At 40.0% G+C, this 27,086-nt stretch overlaps 1 protein-coding gene across 3 annotated transcripts in view; it reads right to left on the reverse strand.

Annotated features, from left to right (window-relative positions):
- The window catches only part of LOC148067296 (brain-enriched guanylate kinase-associated protein), a 37,411-nt gene extending 12,916 nt beyond the window's left edge, over nt 1-24,495 (reverse strand). Inside the window, exons 1-2 of one of the 3 annotated variants that reach the window (XM_087805808.1) lie at nt 24,229-24,495; nt 16,555-16,592 (exon numbers count right to left, since the gene is read on the reverse strand). In XM_087805808.1, coding sequence (XP_087661934.1) covers nt 16,555-16,592; nt 24,229-24,495 — 305 coding nt within the window. Of the gene's footprint in view, nt 1-3,083; nt 3,272-16,221; nt 16,397-16,554; nt 16,627-24,228 lie in introns of those variants that run through there. The other 2 variants (XM_087805810.1, XM_087805809.1) reach the window with 2 other exon arrangements.
- Between the last annotated feature and the right edge of the window lie 2,591 nt (nt 24,496-27,086).

Consider the following 27,086-nt stretch of genomic DNA (forward strand, 5'->3'; position numbering starts at 1 on the left):
TTGCGCCTCTTTCTTTGCTACAATGACAATACAAACATTCTAGTTCCGAAATAATTCGCTTATATACATTTAATAATTGATTTAAATCGGGGATAAAAATCGAAATGAAAGCTAAATAATTACTGAGGTGTTTATGATCCGAACTACAGACAGGTAGAGAGAGTTATTGAAAGGGGAATATTCCAACATTTTTGTTATTTGAAAAGAGACTTATTTTGGAACTTGAATGTTTGTATTTCATTGTACAGTTGTGCGTTATTATTAGTAAAACAGCTTCAGCCAATCAGCGGCTTCGTCACATGTAGCGCTTCTGTTGGTGTCAAAGCCATACGTATCGTCAGACCAGGAAATGAAAGAACGTAAAGTGATTAGGTTGAAGAAGATCATCTTTTTGTCAATATAAATGTTTAAAGTGTGGTAAAAAGTATAATGTAAACGTTCCGTTGACGTTTCTTTAACCCATAAAAAATATTTTAAAGAGACGTTCGCATATGCAGCGTGTGACGTCATCACGTAGGAAGTGGGGGGACAGAACTTGTAGGTGGGACAGCACTTGTACCTACACCGGCACGTATGAAACAACAAAAGCTATTGTATCGACATTTCCGAGCCAGAAAAGCGCTCAGTGATGCGTTCAAGTGCAGATGTTGGTTCTTGCGAAGGGAAGACTAGTTGCTTCAAGTCTGTCATGAATAATTAATGACCATCTTTTTCTATTTTTAGCATCGCGCTGGCTGCACTTCACCCCGTTGGGACCCTTAAAGTTCTTTTTTTAGACCAATTAAAATGGTTTGGCTTCAAGCGCAGCGCTGTCCTGAATTTGAAAGAAAAGCGTGTTTATGGAAATAGATTCGGTTCTTTTCTGTTTCTTTATGAATTAAACAGATTTTTATGATGCAAATGTGAAGAGAGGAGGAGCATAGATGCTAATTCAGAGAACCATATCTAGTTCTACTTCATTGGTGCTCTGCCCTCTACCGGCTATCACTAGGGCCTACCGCCCTAAAGCTTGGGCTTAGCGCTGACCAAAGCCCTGGCCACCCAGCAGGGGACATTATGGCCTTACCTATAAAAGGCCTTAACCCCACCTCAAATGTCTGTATATTTTCCTTAGTGCGGAAGAAAGGTTGCAATGCTCAATGAAAGATCATCACCCACATAAGGATAGTCACCCCTTAAATTGTTGCGTTACCCTGTCGGCTTCAGAACAGAACCAGGGCCGTAGTAAGAGTATAGATAGGAGGACGATCAGCATTACTATTAAGGTAACTGTGGTTGGTAGCTTCCCCAACGGCTCGCATTGGGTCAATTGAGTCTTCCATCTGCTCCACTTTCGGTTTCCGGCTTAATCTAAAGCTTGAGGGGGCCGGAGTCGATAAGATACTTGCGTCCCACGTTGCTCTGCTTGAAATTGTTAGTGGTCTAGAATATAATCTGGAGTGGAGTGCATCTAGGCCACTCACAGAAGATTCACTTCGGAGCCAGGACCTAGTTACCATGAAAAGAGGCTGTACTTGGTAGACATGTTTTGTACACTCCTGTGTACGGATCCACGTTGTTCAGTACCAACTGACCATACTGGTAATGACGAAAAGGCGATGATAAAGATGTCTCCTAGACTTGGTTGTCCACGGACCATAGTATGGCCAAATGAATGTCGTTCAGACAGTCTTTTTATGTCACTTTAGACTCCAACAGGGTGTGAGCTGCAATCGCCGTCTGCCATGGATTCGACTGTCGTAGAATTGCCTGCCACCTGCTGGGAATTCTGACAAGTTACAGAGCTCTCGACTGTCACATGCTCCGGTGCCAATTTGTCCAAACGGCATCAGATTCAGCACAGTCACATACCTTAACCGAGAGGGCAACGGCAGGTTCCAAGAATCCATACAACGGTCAAAAAGTTGTAGACCTGGTTAACCAGTCATCGCTAGTTGCACTTCGCATGAAAGTGTCTGTGACTGTAACAACTCACAATGTTTTTTCAGCAGAGATATTTTTCAGTGTTTTTCCCTGCAACAGACGGCCCTCTTCCCTCCTGCAGAATGTCAGTCTCCATGGTTCTTGACCTCAGGCAGCTGCTGGTGGACGACCCCTAGTCCGTTCCCCGAAGGCTCCGCGCCATATGGAGGGTTCCCATGTCCACATGCAGGGATTTTTCTTCCTGGTACGGCATGTTTTTCCCAACTGTTCCTTGTGATCAGCCCAGACCTGGTTCTCCTCAGCCAGCTGGGCCCCTTTTACTCCGGGGTTTACAACTTTTTAAAAACTTGTTTGGTGTTGAGGAGTCATCGGTCCGCTACACCGAAATCCTGCTTTCTGTCTGATAGTTCCTCCTTCACTGAATATCTGTCAATTTAAATTGTACCTTGTTATTTTAAGTATGAACCTGCACATCAATGATTAGTAATAGAAATAAGTGTATTTTTTTTTTTATCCAAATGTAATTAAATAGTAAAAGTTATGTGGTGAATTTGGACAGTTTTTTTTAAGTATGTCCAATTAAAAAAGTAAATTCTGGATTATAACCTTTTTTCTAGAGCAAAGCCAACATAAAAGTCAAAGTTTCCTATTGTCTCAGCAAAAAATCCTACGTCAGGGGAGATTGTTGTGTATCAAGAGGCGCACTTGAAACAAAGTGGAAGTTCTGGCGTTATTTACGTGACATAGCGACGACGTAAATGGGCGAGATGCGGCGGCGGCCCAGTTATCCGGGGCGTCTCCACGGACTGCATAAAGTGCTCCATTACCCACAATCCTCCACCTGCACCTTGTGTAACTAGCAGCGCTAGCAGGGGAATTCAGGTGCCGGCTGTTTAATAGAGTGCCAGTTTAGGCGACGCGGCTCCAGGGATGAAAAAATACCCCATTAGTGACCTCGTCTGCGAACGAGAGCTGAGTCAGACGTAATGAGTGCTCTCGCCGTGAGATGAGATGACAAGGCAACATGACTCCTGGACTCGGCAAAGGCGGGAAGAGGCCGCGCCGGTCCATTGGAGAGGATACACCTCGTGGGCGGATGAACTCACAAACAGACATGGAAGACGATGGTAGCGATGAGGCGATCCGGGAGAGTCTCTTACCTCTTTTTTTGGTGTTTGCTGCCATTTCGCGGGACTTTTAAGGCGGTTTTACCAATGTATATCTTTTTCATGGTTTGTCTGTGTTCCTTCCCTCTCATGTGTTTTAAAGGAGTCGAGCGCGAAGGGCCGACACGAGAGCGAGGCCCCTGACCCCGGCAGCGGAACTGACCGTTCTACCTGTGCGAGGCCTGCCGGACAGAAAACACACGTCAACCAACTCCTGATGATGTCACAAAGTGATGAAGCCCACATGTATGTTTGTACCAAATGAAACGAGAAACTAGAAAATCCAAAGGCATACGTTTATAACATGTTAACACAAAGACTCTCTGATGACAATTGCACAAAACAATGGATCTTTTCGACATCTTTAGCTCAACCTAGACAAGGGTTTACCCGACTATACAATGTCAAGGGGAGCCCATCCTTTTAAATTTTAGATGGTCATGGGAACTTTTTTGGCATCAGAATCTTCCACAACATGGCTGTTGATCTGCTACTTTGGTATCGTTTCCATGCCTTGATAGCCACGAGCTACTTGGTAACAGGCACAAACAGCCAGGTTGACGTATGGTGGTGAGGTTGGGTACGATCGGAAACTTCATAAAGAACAGATCAAGACAGTTGTTGTTCAGGGAAAATAGTCAGAACACTTCCTGACTATCGACGCGTCTTCTACAATCTGACCCTGCAGCACAACATCAAGAGGATACAGTTTTTATACATTTTTGTGTAGGTTAATAAAAATATAAACTAATAACTTTTTATCAACGTTTTTGGAAATATTATAACAGATTAGTCAAACAGGTGACGATTATAAATGCAAAAAGTAAATACTATAGATGGGTTGATGAGGCCCTAGTGAAACAATTGTGTAGCAAAGACATTGTATCATGAACAGTTTCTTCATTTTTAAAAGCCACTAGATGTCACTCTCTGCTTTATAATCGTTGGCTATAATCTACTTTTTCAACCTGGTAATATTTTCAAACGAGTGCCACCTAGAGGCCTCTGTATGAAGACACATATCACTACAGCGTTGTTTCATGAGGCCTCATCCACCCATCACTAGTATAAACTGTTAAACCGGTTACAACTGGATAGTTTGAATATTTAGGTACCAGAGATGAAATTTGACAGTTTGGCTCTAGTGCGTTTTAGGTTTTAAATTAAAAAAATTGTAAATTTGACGCCATCTTTAAGGACATTCTATGGGGCTATTTCTGATGCTAAAGCTTTGTAAATGCGTGAAAGGATTTGCAAATATATACGTGTATGTTTACAGTCATCCACATGCGTAACTCGATTTACAAACGTGTAACTTTGTAAATGTGTAATTCAGAATAAAAATGCTCAAATCTATAAAAACTGACAAGTCAAGCATCACAAAGTTGATGAATGTAGAGATTTCATTTGTGTCCATTTCAACTCTATTCTGCTGCATGGAGGCGTATTCGCCCCCTACTGGTGGGACGTGTCATCGCAGCTCATGCAGGACTGTCACAAAAGTCACTTGCGCAAAATGTTTTTTGAAACTTATGGGAAGTTTGTGATGCTTGACTTGTCGGTTTTTATAGATATGAGCATACTTATTCTGAATTACACATTTACAAAATCGAGTTACACATTTGTAAATTGAGTTACGCACTTGTGAGTCACCGTACACATACACGTATATATTTGCAAATCCTTTCAAGCATTTACAAAGCTTAAGCAACAGTAATAGCCCCATAATATCCATTTGTTAAACTAGTGTCATTTACAAATCGAGTGACACATTTGTAAATTGAGTTACACAATTATAACAGTAATAGCCCCCATAATATCCATTTGTTAATCTAGTGTCATTTTGAATCGCTGTTGGCAAATAAGTAAGTAAGTAAGTAAGTAATTTGTGTTTATATAGTGCTTTTCCAGACCAGGGTCACAAAGCGCTTAAACAATATCCAATAAAGTATATACTTTAAAGGTCAAGATAAAACTGATAACACAACAGGAGTTCCAGAAAATAAAGTAAAAACCTGCATAAATAAAAACGTCTTAAGATGTTTCTTGAAAGAGTCAGTAGATCATCAAGCAACCAAGGTTATAACGGGAATGTTCAGCCAAAATTTCAAATTTTCATTTTTGCCGATGAATCCAAAAAGGAACGGATTACTCTGAAAATAATCCCAACCTTTAGTCGACATGAGGGTGAGTGAAAAATGAGTGAAATTTGAATTTTGGGTGAAACTTGAATAGTTTGAAGGACAAAGTTAAATGAATACACAGAAAAAAAACAGAGGTTCTAAGGTTAACGGTACATTTTGTTGCAGGTATTGCACTCTGGAGATATGAATAAAAAGGAAAGTGACGGAAAATCAACCAAAAATAGTTATTTTAGACAATTTTTAATCGCATTTGACCTGGCAAAATTCAGCTAGATCTGGCAACCCTGTTGAGGGACTGTCCATTGACTGTCTTGATATTGTCAACCTGGACCAAAAATCAATCAATTAAATAACGAAAAGCCTAAAAGCATCGAGAATAAACAACAAAAAACATCAGATGAATTCATACCGTTCGGTTTGGAAGGTTTGACCAACATGCTGGAGGCACCTCACACCCACACAAACACACAAACACACACAAACACACCACAAACACACAAACGTGTCAACGACAGGCAGATTTATGCAGCGGCGGCGGAGACCGAGACCTTCTCCAGATGGTGACAGCTCACCTCCACCACTGGAGCCTTCACTCCAGCTGCTCCCCTCTGACTCATCGCCAACCCGAGATGTGTGTGTGTGTGTGTGTGTGTGTGAGTGGCAGAAATCCACTTTCTTTAGAGACACGCTCGAGTGTGTGCTGCGGCATCGACTCGGCACATTTAATCCGACTTGAAATGTTTTCTAAAAAAGCAGCTATTTACGTCACGTCAGGTGGCCGCTGTCACTCATTCCCTCCTCCGCCTCCTCTGCCCACTCACACCATCACATCTCTGCAGAGAAAAAAAACGTGTCTTGGAAATACTTTCACTTTGATCTATGGGTTTATTGCTGGAGCATCAGCAGTAACAACAGTGGTTCGTACTAGACTAGAAGTCGCTGTAATGCGAGGACAGTATATTATTATTATTATTATTAAAAAGCTAACGTAGCCGTTATATTTACATCTGAAAATATTCGAACTAATCTTGTGTTGACATGATTTCGAACGAGGACTACAGATGGAAATTAGCATTGTGCTAATTAGCATTGTGCTAAATCTGGTGCAGCCATCTTTTTAATGAAACTGTACATTGTCCTTTCAAATAAACTAAACTAAACTAAAAGTATTAGAGACATGATCAAATATTTTATACCAAACAAATATTTGTCATAATTTAAAGAAAGTCATTACTTATCTTTGAAATACTACTTTGACATACGTACTTAGCTTTGACAACGCTACACATAGCCTAACCGCATTAGCATTTAGCATTGTTACCTTTCTATTGATTTTCTGTAGTTCAACTGTCCAGAATGTCTTAATTGTGTTGAAAATGAAAAAAAGGAAAGAAAAGTATTTACCCTTATATTACTACAGTACTACTACCCTCATGAAGTCCTGAAACAAAAATGTATATATTTTTTTTAAATATTGTGACCATTATTTGTTTGGTCATTTGTTGTTTATTCTAAATCTAAATGTCAAACTTTTTGTTTGTACATATATTCCTTTGGTATTAAATCTATTTCCTTTTTTTGTGTTTTCTTACAATAACATAATTAGTAAGTAAGTAATTTACTTTTTTTTTTCTTATCAATTACCTTTTCATATAAATGTGTTGCACCCTATTATGAAATAAAAATGAAAATACATAAAATTTCTATTGAATTTATTGATTTAAAACACTATTATTAAATAGATTAAAATGAGAAGACTTTTGATTAAATCACACATGTATCTATTATACATCCAGAAATCAAGTTTAGCATATATAATGTAATCAGTAGTTTTAGTTTTTTTAATATATATTTTAATTTCTTATTTTATGTATTTTAGTTTGAACAACATCCCTTACAAGAGGAAAGGAAGATGTGGCGCAATAGAAAATGTAATCTCTCAGTCCTGGGAAGACATAGAAGACAATTGAACTCCTATTATAACCTGAACTTTAAATAATTTATATTTACTTTATTTTACTAGAAAATAAATGATTTAATAACTATGGTCACATGAGTACATGTTATTCAATGTATTGTTTAATGTCTATTTTGACAATTTTTAGACAAAAAGGACTTATAATAAGAATAAAAAAGAATACAAAGTCATAACTTTGTGTTACTTCCTTATTTGTTAGGCCTTAACTCTGACCTCATGAAGCCCCCGGGCGACAGGTCAGTCAAGAAAACATCCATTAAAAACCATCTAGAAACTGAAAACACAAGAGGAGTCCAACATTTCTCACTTAGTCATTTTCATACCACATTCAGAAACGTCGACGCCTCGTCAGGAAAAACCCTCGCCACGCTCTGGAGCGGCAGAAGCGGGGGAACCTGAGAGTCTGACTCATCCGGCAGCAGCTTTTTCGGCTCCGCATCCCTGCCCGTGAACAACGGCGCCAATCACTCGTGGATGTCATCGCTCATGACACATTCTCTTGTTTGATTAACTTCTGACTCCAGCACTTTCACAGCATCATTACAGGCGGCGAGAGATAAACGACGAGCGGCCAAAGCTGACTTCCCGTTTGGAAGTCTGGATGTGGGGGGGTTGGGGGTGGGGGGGGGGCTTCACGACACCCCATCATGACGAGAAGCAAACCCACATCAGGTCGGAAGAACAGTGAGGGAGTGAAAGATTTAATTTCTGGTGGAGGTGAGAGCGACAGGTTTCTCAGCCACCTTTTCAAAATTACAGGTGTAATGAAACTTTAGATTACAACACTTGACCTCTGACTAGACCCGAGTAACTCCATAGGTCATCGATTATTAATTCCGATATGGGGTCCACGTTATTTACTTTGACTGCTGACAGTGGCTGTAAAGCATGTAATAATATAATGTATTCATAGATTATGAATATAAACCACAAATATATATAAATATATAAGTGTAATACAAAATATTGGTTCTATTTTATGTGGTCAGTCTCTTAAAAAATATCTCTTCAATAGTTATTTTGAAGTAAAATAGAAATGGTCACATTTAAATGGTGATATATAATTTAAAGATTGATTAATAAAAACTATCAGAACTATTACAACAAAATTCAGAATCAGAAAACTTTTGTTGTGGTGTCAGTACATACCATAAAAATGATATAATATCAATGAATTAAAGACATTAATAAAAGAAAACACAATTATTTAAAAGAACAGTACCATAAAATGGCAAATAAATAAATAATACGCTCAATTTAATTATGCAATATTCAAGATCTAGACATTATTTCACTCACGAGGGCCCTATTAACACAGGAGGGCCGGCATTAAGAGCCCGGGCCCTGGTCTAATATTAAGCCATATCTGTAGAATTAGACTTTGCCTTAACAAATAAGAGCGAAGCTAAAAGTCAAAGAATTCCAAATTCCCAAAATATAAAAGTCCATTTCTTTTAAAAACGATGTCGCCCTCCTAGCCTGCGACCTTTAGCTCTCAATGGAGTCACTTCTTTCCATCCAAACTGAATCCATCTGAGGTTTGTTCGAAACTGCTTCTGTAAAATGTAAATTCCCGTCCAAGTCGTTTCTGGCAAAAGCACCGTGTTCTTGTTTGAAATCCTGATATATTTAGTTCATCCTCTGCGGACCGTCCACGCGTCTCTGGGTTAAGTTCTTAAGCCTCCCACTGAGATTTCCATGGACGCACCAGTAAGTCGATCGGAGCCACTTTCTCTCCTTCGCTTCCAAGGTAAAGCCCCGAAGAGTCTGGAGTTCTGACCAGGTCGCTCTCACTCTCGACACTACCTGCACTCATGCCTCCCCTCCAGGGCAGCGGCGATGGTGGCGAACCGCCAAAAAGATTTCTACTTTAAATGAACTTTTCAACATTATCCGCTGTCCTAGTTTTTTATTCCTGCCCGAAAGAAGCCAAGTCCATAAAACTTACAGAAGAACCATTTGCCAAACAATTCTCGACCCTGTTCCTCTGAAGACTCAGCCGAGTTTTTTCAAAGTAATTAAACGTTCTCCGGGTTCCTTAAAAGGCCAGATACAGTCTTCAGTAGCAATGCTGTTGAAAATATTGTGAATACATCGTGTTCTTAAATCGTTTTGGTCTTTATTTTGACTTATTTTAATTCACATATTTACAAACAATCTCCGTAGGAACACGAGGTAACGACAACAAAAGTGCGGTGTATCTTTTGATGACACCATCAAAACTCTGTTGCTGAATTCCTTAACCCTTGTTTAATATCAGGGTCAACGTGACCTGGAGGTTATTCACCTTCACCCTGAGAAGACACAAGGGATACCTCAAACCCCTTTTTTTCGGGCCCCTGGGTCACCTTGACCATAAGAGAACACAAGGGATATCTCAAACACCTTTGTTTTCAGGCCCCTGGGTCACCTTGACTCTGAGAGAACACAAGGGATACCTCAACCACCTTTGTTTTTAGACCCCTGGGTCACCTTGACCCTGAGAGAACACAAGGGATACCTCAAACACATGTTTTAGGGCCCCTGGGTCACCTTGTACCTGAGACAACACAAGGGATACCTCAAACATTTTTTTTCAGGCCCCTGGGTCACCTTGACGATGAGAGAACACAAGGGATATCTCAAACACCGTTGTTTTCAGGCCCCTGGGTCACCTTGACTCTGAGAGAACACAAGGTATACCTCAACCACCTTTGTTTTTAGACCCCTGGGTCACCTTGACCCTGAGAGAACACAAGGGATACCTCAAACACATGTTTTAGGGCCCCTGGGTCACCTTGTACCTGAGACAACACAAGGGATACCTCAAACATTTTTTTTCAGGCCCCTGGGTCACCTTGACGATGAGAGAACACAAGGGATATCTCAAACACCGTTGTTTTCAGGCCCCTGGGTCACCTTGACTCTGAGAGAACACAAGGTATACCTCAACCACCTTTGTTTTTAGACCCCTGGGTCACCTTGACCCTGAGAGAACACAAGGGATACCTCAAACACATGTTTTAGGGCCCCTGGGTCGCCTTGTACCTGAGACAACACAAGGGATACCTCAAACATTTTTTTTCAGGCCCCTGGGTCACCTTGACGATGAGAGAACACAAGGGATATCTCAAACACCGTTGTTTTCAGGCCCCTGGGTCACCTTGACTCTGAGAGAACACAAGGTATACCTCAACCACCTTTGTTTTTAGACCCCTGGGTCACCTTGACCCTGAGAGAACACAACGGATACCTCAAACACATTTTTTTTCAGGCCCCTGGGTCACCTTGACCCTGAGAGAACACAGTGGATAACTGAAACACCTTTGTTTTCGGGCCCCTGGGTCACCTTGACCCTGAGATAACACAAGGGATACCTCAAACACATTTGTTTTCGGCAACCGTGGTCATCATGACCCTGAGAGAACAGGGGTTAACAATGAATATATATACATTATAGTGGCGATCATTGATTAAGATACAAAGTAAAAAAAGTAACACTTTTCTTCAAAGTGCTTCACAGGCAACCTTAACATTCTTACACCATATCTTGTTTTGGGTGAGCAGCTACACATCCCAGTGACTCACACCAGATCTGGCGTTGTTTTTGGACGAGAAATAATGTGATAATAATTATAACTCAATGGATAAGAAATGTTCCCAGAAGCGATCCATGTGTAGGACGAGCAGCTTCTGCTAATTAAAAAATTGAACCAAAGGGCATTTTTTCACTCTGTCCATTGAGTGTTTTTGTTGAATCATCCATTTATAAATAAATAAAAAAAAGGTTTTTTTTGAGGAAAGCTTTAGTAAATGAAAAGTCTGATTCCAGCCCAAGAGTATGGAAGTACATCAGTGCCATCAGAATATTGAATGGTCGAAATTAAGGCTTTAATGATTGGCTGAAAGTTCGGCTAACATTTTTTAACCTTAAAGTTAAAAGACTATGAATCAGAAAATATTGATTTTTGAACGTGTATTCTTGAATGATTGGAATAAGGGATGTAAAACGACGTGTAAATTAGATAAAAACAAACATAAATATTCATTAAATAAACATTTGAATTCCATTATTCAGGAGAAACAAATTTAAACTTTCAATATAAAACTATTAAATTCCAATATTGCCAGTAATAATTTCATGCTCAAAATAAAAGGCTTTATACATTTCAATCAACACATTTTTATTCAATATTCTGATGGCACTGATTTACTACTATAAACAAGGCCCTTAAAGCAGAGGTTTTCTCCAGGAAAATCTAAAGATTCATAATGAGTCCTCAGATTGATTCATTCCATTTGAAGGCAAAAATAAAACACACAACCAGATTCGGTACGTTTGCAAACTTTTGAACCAAAATTTGTCAAACCTCGGCAAATCTAAATCTCCAAATCATGACTTTAACAAAAAACTTCAAGCAATTTTTTGTGGGATGAAAACAGTCCTCGAGTCGAGCCGATTAAGATCACTGGAGGCTCCTGGAAAGGTTCCATGCCGTTGGGGTGTCAAACTGGTCCGGAAAAGGGCCGAGACGGTGCAGGTTTTTGTTCCAACCAGTCAAGCACACATGAGTTAACGAATCATGTGTCGGCTTAAACGAGCAACACCTGACTGTTAATCAATTGATTACTGTCTTCAGACGCCTGATTGGTTCAACTATATGTGCTTGACTGGTTGGATCCAAAACCTGTACCGGCTCGGCCCTTTTTCTGGACCAGTTTGACACCTAATAGAATATTTCAAAAGGGGGGAAGAAGAAAAAAAAAAACTAGTGACGTTCGTTCGGTGCTTAACCTTTGACCCAATAAAACGTTATGTACTCTTAACACCGAACCATCACGAGGAGAAAGTACTGTCCACTGCCTCTGAGAATCCTTTATTTTCAATCAGCTAATGGCAGCTCTTGCTTCCCTAATGTTCCCGGTTATTGCCTCGTCCACGTCAAAGTCTGGTCGCTCTGAAGAACGTCAACCTCCTCGTCCCTCCCGCGACATCATCCGTCTCATGAAGGCGGCGCCGCCGATACTTAAAAACCCCACATCTGTGCGCCCCACATCTTAAATAAATTGGGGCATCGATCGGAGCGTCAGGGAAGGAGGTGAGTCAGCAAACACTTTGGAATTAATATTCAATCGAAGTAAGAGCCGTGACGTCGAGGCGGACGACGACGACACAACACCCGCCCGCCAGCCTCGCCGGAGGGATAAATCGAAAACCAGGTGTTATCGCCCCGGGGTCAGAGGTCAGGGGAATAATGGGAGGAGGTGCAACTAATGACTCCCCGGAGGAGCTACAAAGAGGGGGAGACGGACGGAGGGGCCTCGGATTTTTGAGATGGCAGAGGGCGAGAGTCACGCCGTCCCACTTAAAGAGTCTCAGACTAACCTTTGACTCGCGGTAACGATTCGGGATGAATAAATGTCTGCTTGAACTTGAACTGTGGAGCTGCTGAAGAGAGGCGGACGGAATATCATGATAGATGACGGACCGTGTGATTCAAAATGGCCAAAAATCGACGTGTCCGAAAATGGGAAAAAGGTCGGAATACTTAAGTATGATATCAGACGCACCATGTGAGCGCAAAAAATTGTTACGAAAATGTGTAAAATGTTGTTTTTTGAAGGCTCGAAAAAAAAAGGTATAATTCGACCGATTTGAATCACTCAAACTTTAAAAAATCGGCAAAAATCGACGTGTCCGAAAATGGAAAAAAGGTCGGAATACTTAAGTATGATATCAGACGCACCATGTGAGCGCAAACATGTTTTGCCCAAATGTGTAAAATGTTGTTTTTTGAAGGCTCGAGAAAAAGGAATAATTCGACCGATTTTAATCACTCAAACTTTAAAAAATGGCCAAAAATCGACGTTTCCGAAAATGGAAAAAAAGGTCGGAATACTTAAGTATGATATCAGACGCACCATTTTAGCGCAAAAAAAATTGGTGCAAATGTGTAAAATGTTGTTTATTTTGAAGGCTCGAAAAAAGGTAGAATTCAGGAGGAAGATGAGGATGACCACGAACGGACCGGAGTTCTGCATCGGACTCTTTTTTTTTTTTTTTGGGAAGATCACGCGGCTTTCAATTAATTTCATCACGCCAGCGCCATTGTTGCAAGGGGCCGTTTCCCAATCTTAAAAAAATGTCCTAATGAGAAAAAAATCTTTCATCGCATTAAAGTTCTGCATCTACAGTGTCGCTGTGGAGCATTTACATCAGCAGCTCCAGCCACGGGGGCCCGAGGAAAGACAGCCACGCAAGACCACCAAAGAGAGAGAGAGGGGGATGGAGGGAGGCGAGAGGTTTCTGAAGATTGCATCAGGGATGGGCGGGAGAGGAGGGCCGATGCAAAAGGTGAGGTCAAGCTCGTGTTTCTCCCTCAGAAGCTTTGGAGTGCCGTCATTGGCCGGAGATCAAGCGTGCGGGACGGACCCTCTCATCCTGGCAAGAGCCGGCGTAATTAAATTTAAGCTTTGACTCGGAGGTGAGGAGAATTGATGTTCCGTCCTGAAGAAACTCCTCGTCTCATTAATTACCCTCGTTTGACTTGAACGGCTCGTTAAATGGCCCCGGAAAAAATCCACGTCATTCCGGCGCCATGATAGGTCATGTGACATCAAAAAAATAAAACCATTATTTTTCATTGAAAATCATTAGAAAAAAGATACATTAAAAAACAAATAAATAAACACAAACATACAAAAGTAGAGAAAAAACGCACTTTGACTGAAAAAATAATTAAGTTTCTTAATAATATTAAGAAAAATTGAGATATAAAATACCAAAGTTAAAATATGTTGAACTTGAAATAGGAATGATAATAAATACATTTATCCAGATATCACTTTTGTTTTTTATGAAAAATAAAAAAAAAGTAATTAAAATGTATCAAAATATGGACATATTTGTATTATTTATTGTATAAGATTAATAAATTATATAGAAAATAGTGAGTCAAATAGGGAGGCAATTAAATTACATCTAGTATGGAATTATAGCTACTCTTAGAAATGTTGAAATTAAATAAAACTACATATTTTAATGAATAAAATAATCTGTTTAAGTGTTTTCATTCTTGATTGATTGCTAAAAAAAACAATAAACTTCTTGGGTATATTTTAAGGTCAATACTCAAATAAAAAATCTGTGAAAAATGTGAATCAGCCATTCAAGAGTTAAGGGAAATATTCAGCGGAGTTCAGAGTGAGGACAAAGTAACTTTTTTTTGTCATCTACAAGAGACGCTCTTTAACACATGCAGCCAAAAATGTCTTTTCGTGATACGAGAGCACTTTGATCACGCACAAGCTCCCCACAAGTGATAAGCAGTTCAGCGCTTCTGCACTAAACTGAGGTTTTAAACAAGCCGCTATTATTTTTGACTGTCTTCATCCACTCGGTTTATGACGTTTCCCAGTCCATGGTGGACCTTGTGAGGTACATAGATACAGTCTTGTGTTGGTGACTAGAAGTTTGATATTTCCAGGTGAGCAATAATGGTCGTATTTTAACGATAATTTGGTGCGCTGCACGGTTTACTCAAGATATGATGATTCTACAGAAAGTATTACCAACAATAGTCAAGTTAATGATCGTGATCCCATCATGATCCGCCTGTGAGGTGGACCAGACTCTGATCCTACTTTCAAAACCCAGAGATTCTTTTTTTGACCCTCAGAAACGTTGTCAAACTAGATATGATTTTCTGCCATTATGAGGGTGGGTGGGGGGCTGGAGCCCATCCCAACTTCATGCGGCGTGAGTGTGAGACCGTTAACAGGTCGCTAGTCTGTTAACGGTGTCATTCAACATACGACCATTTAAAAAAACACACTCTTATTTACAGAAAATTCCCCCAAGTGCCCAAGAAACATCAGTATATTATTGGGCTGTGGGTGGAAACCCACGCAAACACACTGAGAACATCCCACACTCCTGAACCTAGAAGTGAACCTGCAACCTTCTGAGGGGGGTCTTCATATCCACTGTGACACCGTGCACCCTTATTAAGATAGAGAGTTAGTCAAAATAAAACACCATGTGCTGGCTGGCAATTGACTTCAGAATATAATTGTTTCATCAAAGGCCTTAACAAGTCAGGTCGAAGACGAACTAACTTGACTAACTAGTTGACTGGTCACTAGTTAAGTGTTCTCTTATACTGGAGAAACCATGCACTTAAACTGTCTTAGTGGGTGAGGGGAACCAGGCAGGTTGCAAAGTGTGGGGAAATAAAAAAACAGGCAATTTTAGTGTCTCTAAGATTTAGTTTCATCTGAAACCAAGTTGAGTTTTTCGGGGATTCTGAGGAGGCTTTCCGGCCAAAATCCGAGATAACATTTGCATGAAAACAGTGGCAATAATAAGGGGTTATCGGACATGCAATCGATCCCTGGCTGCAGAAGGGAATTTAATGGCGATAAGAAGGTGTCACTCCGGTGTACTACTGCAGGATCTCCTGGCAGAAAACACCTGGTCATCTCTCCCCCATCTGCTGCCCGTGACACTGCCCCGGGGGGCTCAACCTTCTGCTGCCTCCCACCACAGCTGAAACCAATCCTGGGTCGCCCCTGTTGATCCTAACACCTCGGAAACAAATAGGACTGTTTCCTTTTTATTGCACAGGTGAGCGCTTTTTTCGGTCATGTTTTTTTCGGTCTAGTATTGATTGATCAAATCACATCAGTGTTCATGTTCATGAAGCTAATTGCATCATGAATCAATGATTTTAGACGTTAATTTTGAGCAATAATAGCAAAAACTACAACACAATCTCACAATTTACATCCGGATCTCTTCTATTATTCTATCGTTTGTTTCCGAGTCGTGCGATAAAGGTAACATTCCGACAGGTGATCGTCCGGAGGGAAAAAAACAAAAACATTATGAAGATTAAAAAACAATTTCACCCTACGTGGCAAAAAAAGCCGAAAAAAACACTGCGGTGACAAATCAAAGTGGAGAGATTCAAGCGGCTTTACCCTCCTTGAAAACTATCACTGGTTCACAGAAGATAAGAAGAAGTGGTACCTTCCGCTCGCTCGCAGCAGCTTCATGCTGGAATCAGAGATGCCAGATCCTGCTGCCTCAGCCTTCCGACACCGTCGCAGAAAAACCCCCTTCTTTTTTTTATGCTATACTATCTCACCCGGATCTTCCCCGGGAAGCTCGAAAAGGAAAACCCACCCCCTCCACACACTGCATGTAGAGCTCCGGCAGCAGAGAGGTTTTGACTGAGAGGAAGAGTGGGAGGGAAGCAGCTTAAAGGAAGAAGACGAGAGAAGGCGTGGGTGTTGGGAAAAAAAGATGCAGAGAGAGAGAGAGAGAGAGAGGAGAGGAGGAGGACGAGGAAAGGGGGCTTACCTGATGGTGTCAACGCCGTTCATTTCTTCGCCGGGAACCTAAAAGACAGCACGTTAGAGACTCGTCAAACTGTCTTGAAGCACCACTGCAGCAGAGCAGAGAAAGACACCTTGAAGCACAAAAACCCGACCCATCCCCTCTCCCTCGTTTCCCCCTCTTCCCTTTCCACTCACACCAAAACAACATGCATCACCCTCACCAGAGGACAACAATGATTTCCTAACTAAGAGTGTGAAAGCTAGAGTGAGAAAAAGGAGGAGAGGCGAGGGGTAGCGGGCGGGGAGGGGAACCTCTATTGCAGCCAGACTGCAGATACCGAGCGAAAACCCTCCACTACCTCTCTCTCGAGTTGAGGAAACAGGTGGTTCAGTCTGTTGAATCTCACAAGTTTGTTGGACAGAAATTCTTCTTACCCCCCTTCCAGAAGCTGCTGAATTATGCAACACTAGGAGGCGACCCCATCCTACTTCAAATCAGTACCGAACAGCGTTTATCTGGAAGAATATTACTAGTAACTTGAGCTCAATTATTTTTAAGAAAGGTGGAAAAAAATAGTTTAAAAAGGAAACCATGAAGAAGAGATAAATAAACTCGACCTGGACTTGAGACCGCATGGACAAACAGGGTGCGATATTTTGCCCGAGGTAATTTGGCACATGACAAAGAAAGTTATGTCGACACTCAGCAGCGGAAAAAAATGTGTTATATACTCGTTAAAAACTACATGAAGCAACTTTTAATGTTTTTATTTTTTTTTAATGCTTGAACTCACAAAGGAGTTCCAGAGGCACAAATGTGTGTGAATTATCAAAAAAAAAATATTGCTTATAAACCTTATTTAAATTAATAATGTTTCAAAAAGGAAATCATGAAGAAGAGATAAATAAACTCAACCTGGACTTGAGACCGCATGGACAAGCAGGGTGTGATATTTTGCCCGAGGTAATTTGGCACATGACACAGAAAGTTATGTCGACACTCAGCAGCGGAAAAAATAGTTTTTTATACACGTGGAAAAACTACATGAAGCCCCTTTTAATGTTTTTATTTGTTTTAATGCTTGAACTCACGGAGGAGTTCCAGAGGCACAAATGTGTGTGAATTATCTAAAAAAAATATTGCTTATAAACATATTTAAATGAATAATGTTTTAAAAAAGAAACCATGAAGAAGAGATACCTGGACTTGAGACCACATGGACAAGCAGGGTGTGATATTTTGCCCAAGGTAATTTGGCACATGACACAGAAAGTTATGTCGACACTCAGCAGCGGAAAAAATAGTTTTTTATACACGTTAAAAAAACTACATGAAGCCCCTTTTCATTTTTTTTCTTTTGTTTAATACTTTAGCTTAAGGAGGAGTTCCAGAGGCACAAATGTATGAATGCGCACGTGAGTTCTAGTTGACCCATTTCCTGTTTGAAGGAATAACACACATTACCGGATGTTTTACTGATTAAATTGGGTTGTCCTGTGTCGACTGAATGATACCAAAATGTCTTTTCACCCTTCATTCTTTTTAGCTGGTATTGTGGAGGCATTTTATTTTCTGTCACTATCCAAATCCTGGAGAGACAACATTCTAAACTCTCATCGATTACAATGACTTTGTTCACCTGCTGGCCGTCTACATCGTCGTCCAATTACAGCCATCTTGGAGATGAATTATTTGTTCTTCCAAAGGCTAAACATGAAGTGCTCCTGACCAGCGTCGGTCGAGTAGTACCTCTAACCAACATGGACTACAGTTCACACTCTGTGGCAAGTGGGTTGGCGGGTAATGAAGTAGGGTCCTCTGTGAGGAAATGGCGTCACGTTGAATTTCCTAAGTTTCATGAAACCCTTCAAAGAGATTTTAAGGTGCACCTTCTGTACCGTCTTCATCCATTTATTGAAGATTCTTCGGGCACTTTGTTTGATAGAAACAAGTCCATTTGCAAATTTTTGTGTCATTTTGTTTAAAACTAAAAAAAAACAAGCTCTTCTTTTCTCGCCATATTGCAGTTCACCTTCTGTGGTGTAAAGTTTTTCTTTTATCGTGCTCAGTACTACATATTTACTATGATTGTAGCATCAATCAGGAGAAGGTGATTCAATGATTACAAACAGGTGATTTATTTGAACAGCAGGTAAACTTCAACACAACCATAGAACTTTGACGGTGAGATCCCATGATGCTTTTCTACACACTGCTAAGGTTAGTGACGACTGATTGGTTGCTACAATACTCAAGTATAACATAGACATCTATATACATAGATGCTGCATCGACTGTTGCCGCCCACTAGAGCGGTGTGTATACATGGCGGCCAACTTGGTATAGTCCCACTCGCTCCTTCAGTGCATTATGTCTATAGCGGAATGATGTGTTTACACTACAAAAGTGATGATAAATTGCTCATTTGTCAAGCTTTTTTCACAGGGTTTGTCATAGACAGACATTATTAGAAGGAATATTTTACAATAAAATCTAAAAAAAACAAAAAAACATTTTGAATATGATGAATTTGATAGATTAAACAAATACGGACCAAACCGTTTGAAAATTGGTCCAGAATTCAGTGAATAATTGTAGTTTAAGATTGACAAGTATCCTTTCCCTGATAACACTGTACCAAGATGGCGGTGCTTTATACACATCCGTCTACAGTCGATGCAGAGACTATTGCTGTGTCTCAATCGCATACTTCTCTTGGTATACTAGAAGTTAGTATGCATCAGGATAGTGTACATACTTACTAGTATGCAAATTCTCCACAGATAGTACGTCTCAAATCAAACACTGCTGCTACACACTAACAGGAAATGATGTGACAGCTTCTTCTTCTACTTCTATTTAACGATGTTGCAACGAGCTGTTGGAACGCTATCGACACCTGCTGGCAGCACGTTATGCAAGTTTGGAAAAAGAAATAAAGAAATATATGAGAATCGAAATATTCGCGAGATATTTAAGCTGGTATCAGCCCCGAAGACGTGTCATCCTTCTACTGCTGCGGAAAATGCACCTGTAAGTATATGAATATATATATATATATACAGTATATATGACGTAACTTCCGTTTAAAACGTCATTAAGATGGCGGCTGTTTTGGGTTGAACCATACTCAGTTTTGTGGGCGTTTTAGCACACCAATTTAGATTTCGCATACTAAGAATTGAGACGCACTTACGGACTAAAAATACTAACTTTGAGTTCGCTAGTATGCGATTTGAGACACAGCACATGTATACATGTCTATGAAGAATAACTCTATGTCTTTGTTGCCATGTTAAAAGTGATCAACAGCTGCGATTGGTTGGCTGGGCGGCAAAGCATTATGGGAGATACTGAGAGGGTTGTGGAGAGGCGTCTTACATGCAATGGTGAGTTGTGAGATCCAAAAAGTGTCGCCCATTGTCGATGTACTCGTCGTTAATATTAATAATTTGACTTTATTAAAATTGTAAAGTTTTTTTGAGAGCAGAACTGTGTGAGAATGTGTGTAAAATGTCAAAGGCAGTTTGGTAAAGAGGACCAGGAGGGATTATAAATCCCAACATTTCAATAGGGAAGGTTTAAACAAATCACTACTTCGGGTTTTGATTAATGCGGGGAGTTTTCGGGAAGATAAACCCTACAAGGGACCAGTGTAATTTCTTCAACCAAAGTAATCCTCGATAGGCCTCTTCAGAAGAGGCTGATATCAAACCCTCCAACATTTCACCCCAAACTCCCATTAACAACAGAACAACAGCCCCGAATTCTGAAAATTGTTTCAGAGTAATTACAGTGTAATTACCCCTGTGATGGTGCACGTGCTATTAAAGAAGGCGATCGCCACGAATAGATCTGATCTGCAGGGTCAGCGGGAAGGAGGAAAAAATGAGATGGATTCAAACAATACGACAGGATACGAGGACACGAGGCGCGAGGAGATGAAAACTTTACAGCCAAACACTTATTACGACGCCGAGAGAAACACGAACAGACTCACAGGCCTCGCAGCCCCCACACCGCCCACCTCTTTCCCTGGCAGTTGCTAAGGTGACGGCTAAAGCAGAATTTTAATCAGACAATAAATTAAGGCAATGTGATCTTCTCCTTTATTATAAAATAGAGACGCAGCGCTGGTTCCTCTCACCTGTCAAGTGTGCTCTCTGAAGGAAACAACAATCTGTACTTCTCATCAGCGATATCATAATTATCTAGAAACGTAATACGCTCGACGTCTTCTCTAATTCCTATTTGTTTTCATATTCACTCATGCTAATAATTAGCACGTTGTATTTTTTTCCAATCATCAATTACACAATTCTGTGTATAAATTGTTTTCCTTAAGAAAAAGTACAATCTCATCGTTGCATCATAACAAAGTACACAACAGTCAACAGTGAGTCGAATTGGGTTTCGATGTAATAACACAACATTGAACTGTATGTTCTATAGCTAATGTGTTTTAGCCTTTTAAAAAATGATTCATATGGTTAAAGGATTTTTATTTAGTATTGTGTTGAATGTCAGGAAAAAAAGGTACTCAACCATCATTGAAGGTTGAAGAACCATAGAACTGTATAACAAGAAAACAAGTCAGAGAATATTCATTTTATTTTTTAATCTTGTCTTAAAACACACTTTTATTCTCTGTCTTTTAACCAAAGCATGAGACTCTGAGATGTTTTTAGTGCTTTTTACTTGTTTTATTTATGTTTTTTTTATCTTGTGTTTTAACTGTGCTTTCTTAGCACTTATATGTCATTGTACAGCACTTTGTATCGACTGTTGTTTTTAAAGTGCTTTATAAATAAAGTTGAATGATTGATTGATTCAAGAAAATTTTAAATGTATTAATAAATTAAAAAGAAAACGAAACCAGTTGACGACAATATTTATAACTATATAATTGATCATCTGTACAGAAGTTGGAAAAAGTACATTTGTTTGCTTTAAAAATAATTATACAGTAATACACTATATTAAAATTGTACCCAATTCTTAAAAAAATAGAAGCTTTCTTAAAAAAACCTTCCAATTTGGAAGAAAATAATACAAAAGTCTGATGGTGAGAGAAATACTGATCTGGGTACTGCTTAAAACAAAAATGTGTTAGAAGAAAGGAACTCCCCCAACCTCCATTTAAAAAATAAAGTCAATTTCAGAGACATTGATTTTTAGCCATTATTACAAGTTTTGCTAGTAAAATATATGTTGAATTTACAACTTTTTTTGAGAAAACAACATTTTCAACATTTGGGCAACATTTATTTTCATTAATAGGTCCGCCACATATTACACAATATTAAAGCTTAAAAATAAAATATTAATAGAAAATAAATAATACAATTTTTTAAACCTTGTTTGGGGGAAAAAGTTCTTTAGTATAATAGTTTGATACTTTGAGAAACAAAAAATATTGATGAAACAAAAGTATGGGATATCTAGGCATCATAAACAGACAAAAAAACTATAAACAGTTAAACTCAAATTACAGAAAAAGAAAATTATCCACAATAAACTATTAGCAGATTTTCCTAAAAATATCATCTTATATTATGTTTTAATAATACTTGCTGAAGACTGCAGAGGAGAGAATCCACCTGCAGTTAACTCCAACATGCGTATCCAGCAGATTTCCTGACACACGTGCAGTTAAAGCTCCTCAACATGATGAATGATGCACAATGAAAGTGGGCTGTGTCTGTAAATGACCACATTGTTCACTCTAGATTGTTTCAGTGTGGGAGCTGGTGGAGGGAGGGCTGGGGGGGGCAACTAGTCCACCTTCCCAACAGGGTCTCGCCTGGAGAATTCTGATGGAAATAATGTGGGAAGTGATGGAGAGAATGCAAAAACACTGGTCGTCCATTTTCCTCTCATTATGTTGTCGCCGTTAAGCTTCTTACGTGGGAGTCAAGTTCCAGAACTGACTTCCCAAAATAAGCAGCCGCAGCAGACAGTGGACTGATTTGTTTGAATGGTTTCATTTGAAACTAACTTATTTTTTTTGGGCGATAAATGGAACAACGCTCAGCAGATCAATACACTCAATATTTTACAGTGCTCGGGAGACAGAATATACATCAACGTTAGCTCACGAACCAATAACCCTTAGCATGGCTAAAGGTCAATTGATTGCCAGTCTATTATATCACCGATGTATGTGCACAAGTACACAAGCGCCGATATGTATGGTTTTAGAAATGCTGCCATACCCACTTGATGGGTTTAACATATTTCATTTAATGGTTTGATCCAACAGTTTTATGTCAAAGGCTATTCCAGAGTATTCTTGATTTATCAATATTTCAACCCTTCAATTGGAAAGAAAAGACTGTAGCTGTGTCTCAAATCGCATACTTGCCTTCTTGAACTTAGTGCATAAGTGTGTCTCAATTCTTAGTATGTGAAATGTAGTGCGCCATGCACACTAAATTGGCGTACTTAAACGCCCACAAAACTGAGTATGGATCGATGGACACTTTCTACCATAAACAGCCGCCATCTTAATGACCTTGCCGTTGTAAACGGAAGTTATTTATAAATACTTATATATACTTACAGGTGCATTTTCAGCCAGCAGTAGGAGGATGACACGTCTTCGGTGCTGATACCGGTGTAAATATTTCCCGAATATTTCGTTTTTCTTGCCAGTAGGTGTCGACGATAGTGTTCCTACAGCTGGTTGCAATCATCGTTAAAAAGTAGTAGAAGAAGAAACTGTCGCGTCATTCTCGGTTAGTGTGTAGCAGCAGTGTTTGATTTGAGACATACTATCTGTGGAGAATTTGCGTACTAGTTAGTATGTACACTATCCTGATGCATACTAACCACCAGTGCACTAAGGGAAGTATGCGATTTGAGACACAGAATGTCTTCCCTCCTCGAACAGCCTAAATCATCTCGACAATGAATCCCTCTTTCTTTGTTTTGTCATTCTCTCCAATCACTGACAACACATTGAGGTTTTCACAGGAGATCGATAGCTTGTTGGATTGACTCCATCAGTTCCCAAGTGAAATAAGACTTTCATACAAGAAAATCACTTTAATTTGGGTAAAACCAAAAAGCGTCACATTTTTTTTTGTATGTCTGTATTCTCTTTAATGCAATATAAAGTTATGTTTTCATCTTGGCACCCCATTTTCCTTTCACGGTAGTTCGGCCTGTTTTAATGAGTCCCGTTGTTGCCTGGAGAACTATCCAGGGTGTCCCCCAGCGCCATGTAGGTGGGATGGAAGGGAACAAGCCAACAGTAGTTGTCAGAACTGGGCAAGTTATTAAATGTAGAGAGATGGTTGGCTCAAAACTAAAGTCGAAACAGACTAATGTTACTGTTAATATCTTTCAATTAAAATGCCATTGTTTACACAACACAGAAAATTAGACATTTATTGGATAAACCTGATGTGTGGAAAGATAAAATCCCAATTAGAATCCATATATATCAAAATCACTATACATATATACTATTTCCCACAGGCTATAAACAAGACCCTTGTTCATTATTTATGGTTTTAGATTCAACAGTTATGATTTATACTTAAAATATTGTTAGCAATATTAGATTTTTTTCAACATTTTTATTCTCCTCTAACTGAATGAAAAACTATAACTTTATGCCTCAGTCTATAGTTAACCTACCACCTCCAGCCTGACCTGTCAATGGACACAGGGTCAACTTTCATCACTCACCATGTTGATGCCCCGAGGCAGAGAGATGGATCTGTAGGGGCCTCTGGGGAGGTCAGTATGGAACTCTGGTAAGCACTTCATCACCTCAAAGCCCTGGCAGAACTGCGGAGGAGGTGGTATCACATTTCCCTCGTCCATTCCCAGTAGCAGCTCACAACCAACCTCCAGATTCTCCGGTAAGCCATTGCACCGAACTGCGTCTATGTCCGTCTCTAGGTAGGTTTTCTGATTCTGAGCTAGGTCCAGTAATGAGTCCTGTTGGGCCATGGACTTGCCCTGCCTTGAGCTCCAGAGGCGGGTCGACTGGTTCTTCTCCTCTCCGGCCAGGCCGAGGGGTGCGTCCGGTCTCCCAAAAGCTTGCAAGCTCTTTGGGTCGAGCACGTTGAACGTCACTTCATCCAGGAACTGGGAAAACTTCACTTTGGCTTCTATCCTCTGCTCCAGCTGTGCTCTGGCTTTAGTTCCAACTGAGCCCCGCCTTCCTCCACTTTCCTCTGACCAAATGCGAACTGTTGTGCGAGTGCCGTCCCCTCCCCAATCCACTCCAGGAGGCCCTCTTGTGGATCTTCTCTCAACATGCCTACTCTTAAAGGTTTCCTGACTACGCTCCTTGATGGACTGGTGCAGGCGCCCGGTGACCCCTGAACTGAAGCTGTTAAGACTACCAGGGCTGCTGCTCCCATCAGCTCCCGACCAGCTCGAATCCATGAATTTTCTAATCCTGCCAGAGTCGGAGGAAGAAGATAACCCGAGGACTCAGGGGGAGCCTGTGAGAGAGATGTGTTCGTGGTCCCGTCCAACAGCCCAAATCCTACCTGCATTACTGCGGTTTGACTTTAATTGGAGATAATCTATGGTTGAGTGCACAGATCCCACTTTAACGAGTTCTGCCCGAAATCCTGCCACTACAGTTAAATTCTGACCCAAAACAGCACCGAATACTTCCCACTCAAGGCAAAACAGATGGCATCCATCTCTGCCAGGGAGACCCCCACCATGCTGGTATCCATCACTTAAAATTTAATGTAGAATTGAGACGGCACTACCACTTCCTCTCTGTGATGGAGACGGAAACATACTGATATATACATACTTTGATGAGAACTCTTGTATGATTCCAAGTGTCTTTGACCGACTCGAACGGGAAAGAGTTCTTAATTAAGCTCTGTTGTTACCAGAGGAGCTTTCACAGCTTTTTCCAGGTCAGTAGTCAGAGAGAAGCATCGATCTCACAGCACATCAGCCTCCGACAGACAAATGGATGTTGGGTAACGGATTAACACGATCGCATCACTGTAAAAAAAAACACAATCACAGGGGGAAGTGATTGATATTCTGCGTTTCTGGATAGATCATGCATTTAAATTTACAGATTTTTCAAACTCGACTACTCTTTGCTTTTTCTGCGTCGTCTGATCAATAACACTCTTGATGATTATACAAGGAAAAAATGTGCGTCAGAGAACATAAAATATGAAACTTCTAGAATAGGAAATAACTTTGTTGGTGACATCTTAAGACGTTTTTATTTGTTCAGGCTTTTCCTTGATTTTCTGGAACTCCTGTTGTATTATCAGTTTTATCTTGACCTTTTAAATATATACTTTATTGAATATTGTTTTGATTGTTTAAGCGCTTTGTGACCCTGGTCTGGAAAAGTGTTATATAAATAAAAATGACTTACTTACTTACTTACTTTCCACTAATGCTATCCATTAGCGTCCACCATTAGATGTCAAAATGGTGGACGCTAACTTGTCAAAGGTATTTCCCACAAGGTGGTTCCCAAAAAGGACTTTGAAACAGAAGATAAAAAATACTCTGTTATGAGCAACAAGCAAAAGGGAATTCAGTCATAACATATGACGTGTGAATGAAGTGTCAGAAAGGGTGTTGTTTACTCTTACCAAGTGTCCTTGAATTGTTCTTGACTCGAGAAAAATGATTCACCGTTTGAATCAAATAAAGCTATTAGCTCTTAATGTGTCCTATTAGTTTGCAATAATGTTTTGTCAATAAAGTTATAAAATTAAAATGTATCCTTGGTTACCATCTACAGGGGTCCTAACTGCTACAGGGGCCCTACAGAGCTCCTCTAGGGAAAACAAAACGCCATGAACTGTGACTGGACTAAGCCAAAAAGTCCGCAAATGGTTGAGCGCTTAATACTCCCTTATTATTTTTTCAAACCAACAGTGCAGTAGCTCAATTATGAAGTAAGTTACAGCCTTATAAAAGTTGCAAGCCTTCGACGTTTACTAGCCTTTTTTAAGCCATTAGCAATTAAGTGTCTTTTTCGTAAATGTGAGCCCGGGCTCGGGTGTAAGGCTGGATCAGATCACTGATGTAAGGAGGAGCCGTAGCATGAATAGTTCTGAAAGTAAGAACCAGAATTCTAAAAACGATCCTGAAAGAAACGGCCAAAGGCAGCCAATGCATTTTTAAGGATCGGGGAAATGTGAGTTCTCCTACTAGAGAAGGTCAGAATTCTCGCTGCAGAGTTTTGTATTAAATGCAGACAGCTCCTTCTTGTTTAGACAAGTATTTGTTGTGGTTATTTTCCAATTTTATTTTCAATCCCAATATTATTTTTTTTCCCCAGTCCTTTCTTTTTAATTTTCAATTAAAGCAGGCGCTATACTAAGGAATTACATTTTAATGTTGGACGTCAGTAAATCTGCCGAGTCAGCTTTAGTATTTACAGAAAGTGGTTTACAAAAGAAAGCAGAAAAGGAAGGAAATGATTTTGCTGCACAGTTCTGTAACTTTTAGAGTGAGAAAATGTTTTCTATTTCTGTAGAAGTAAACAGCACGTTATGTACCGAACACAAAAATAAAGTGTGAAAAACCAGCGAGGA

Source organism: Callionymus lyra, chromosome 13, assembly GCF_982586985.1.
Source record: "Callionymus lyra chromosome 13, fCalLyr1.hap1.1, whole genome shotgun sequence".
In the NCBI taxonomy this organism is placed as follows: Eukaryota; Metazoa; Chordata; class Actinopteri; order Syngnathiformes; family Callionymidae; genus Callionymus; species Callionymus lyra.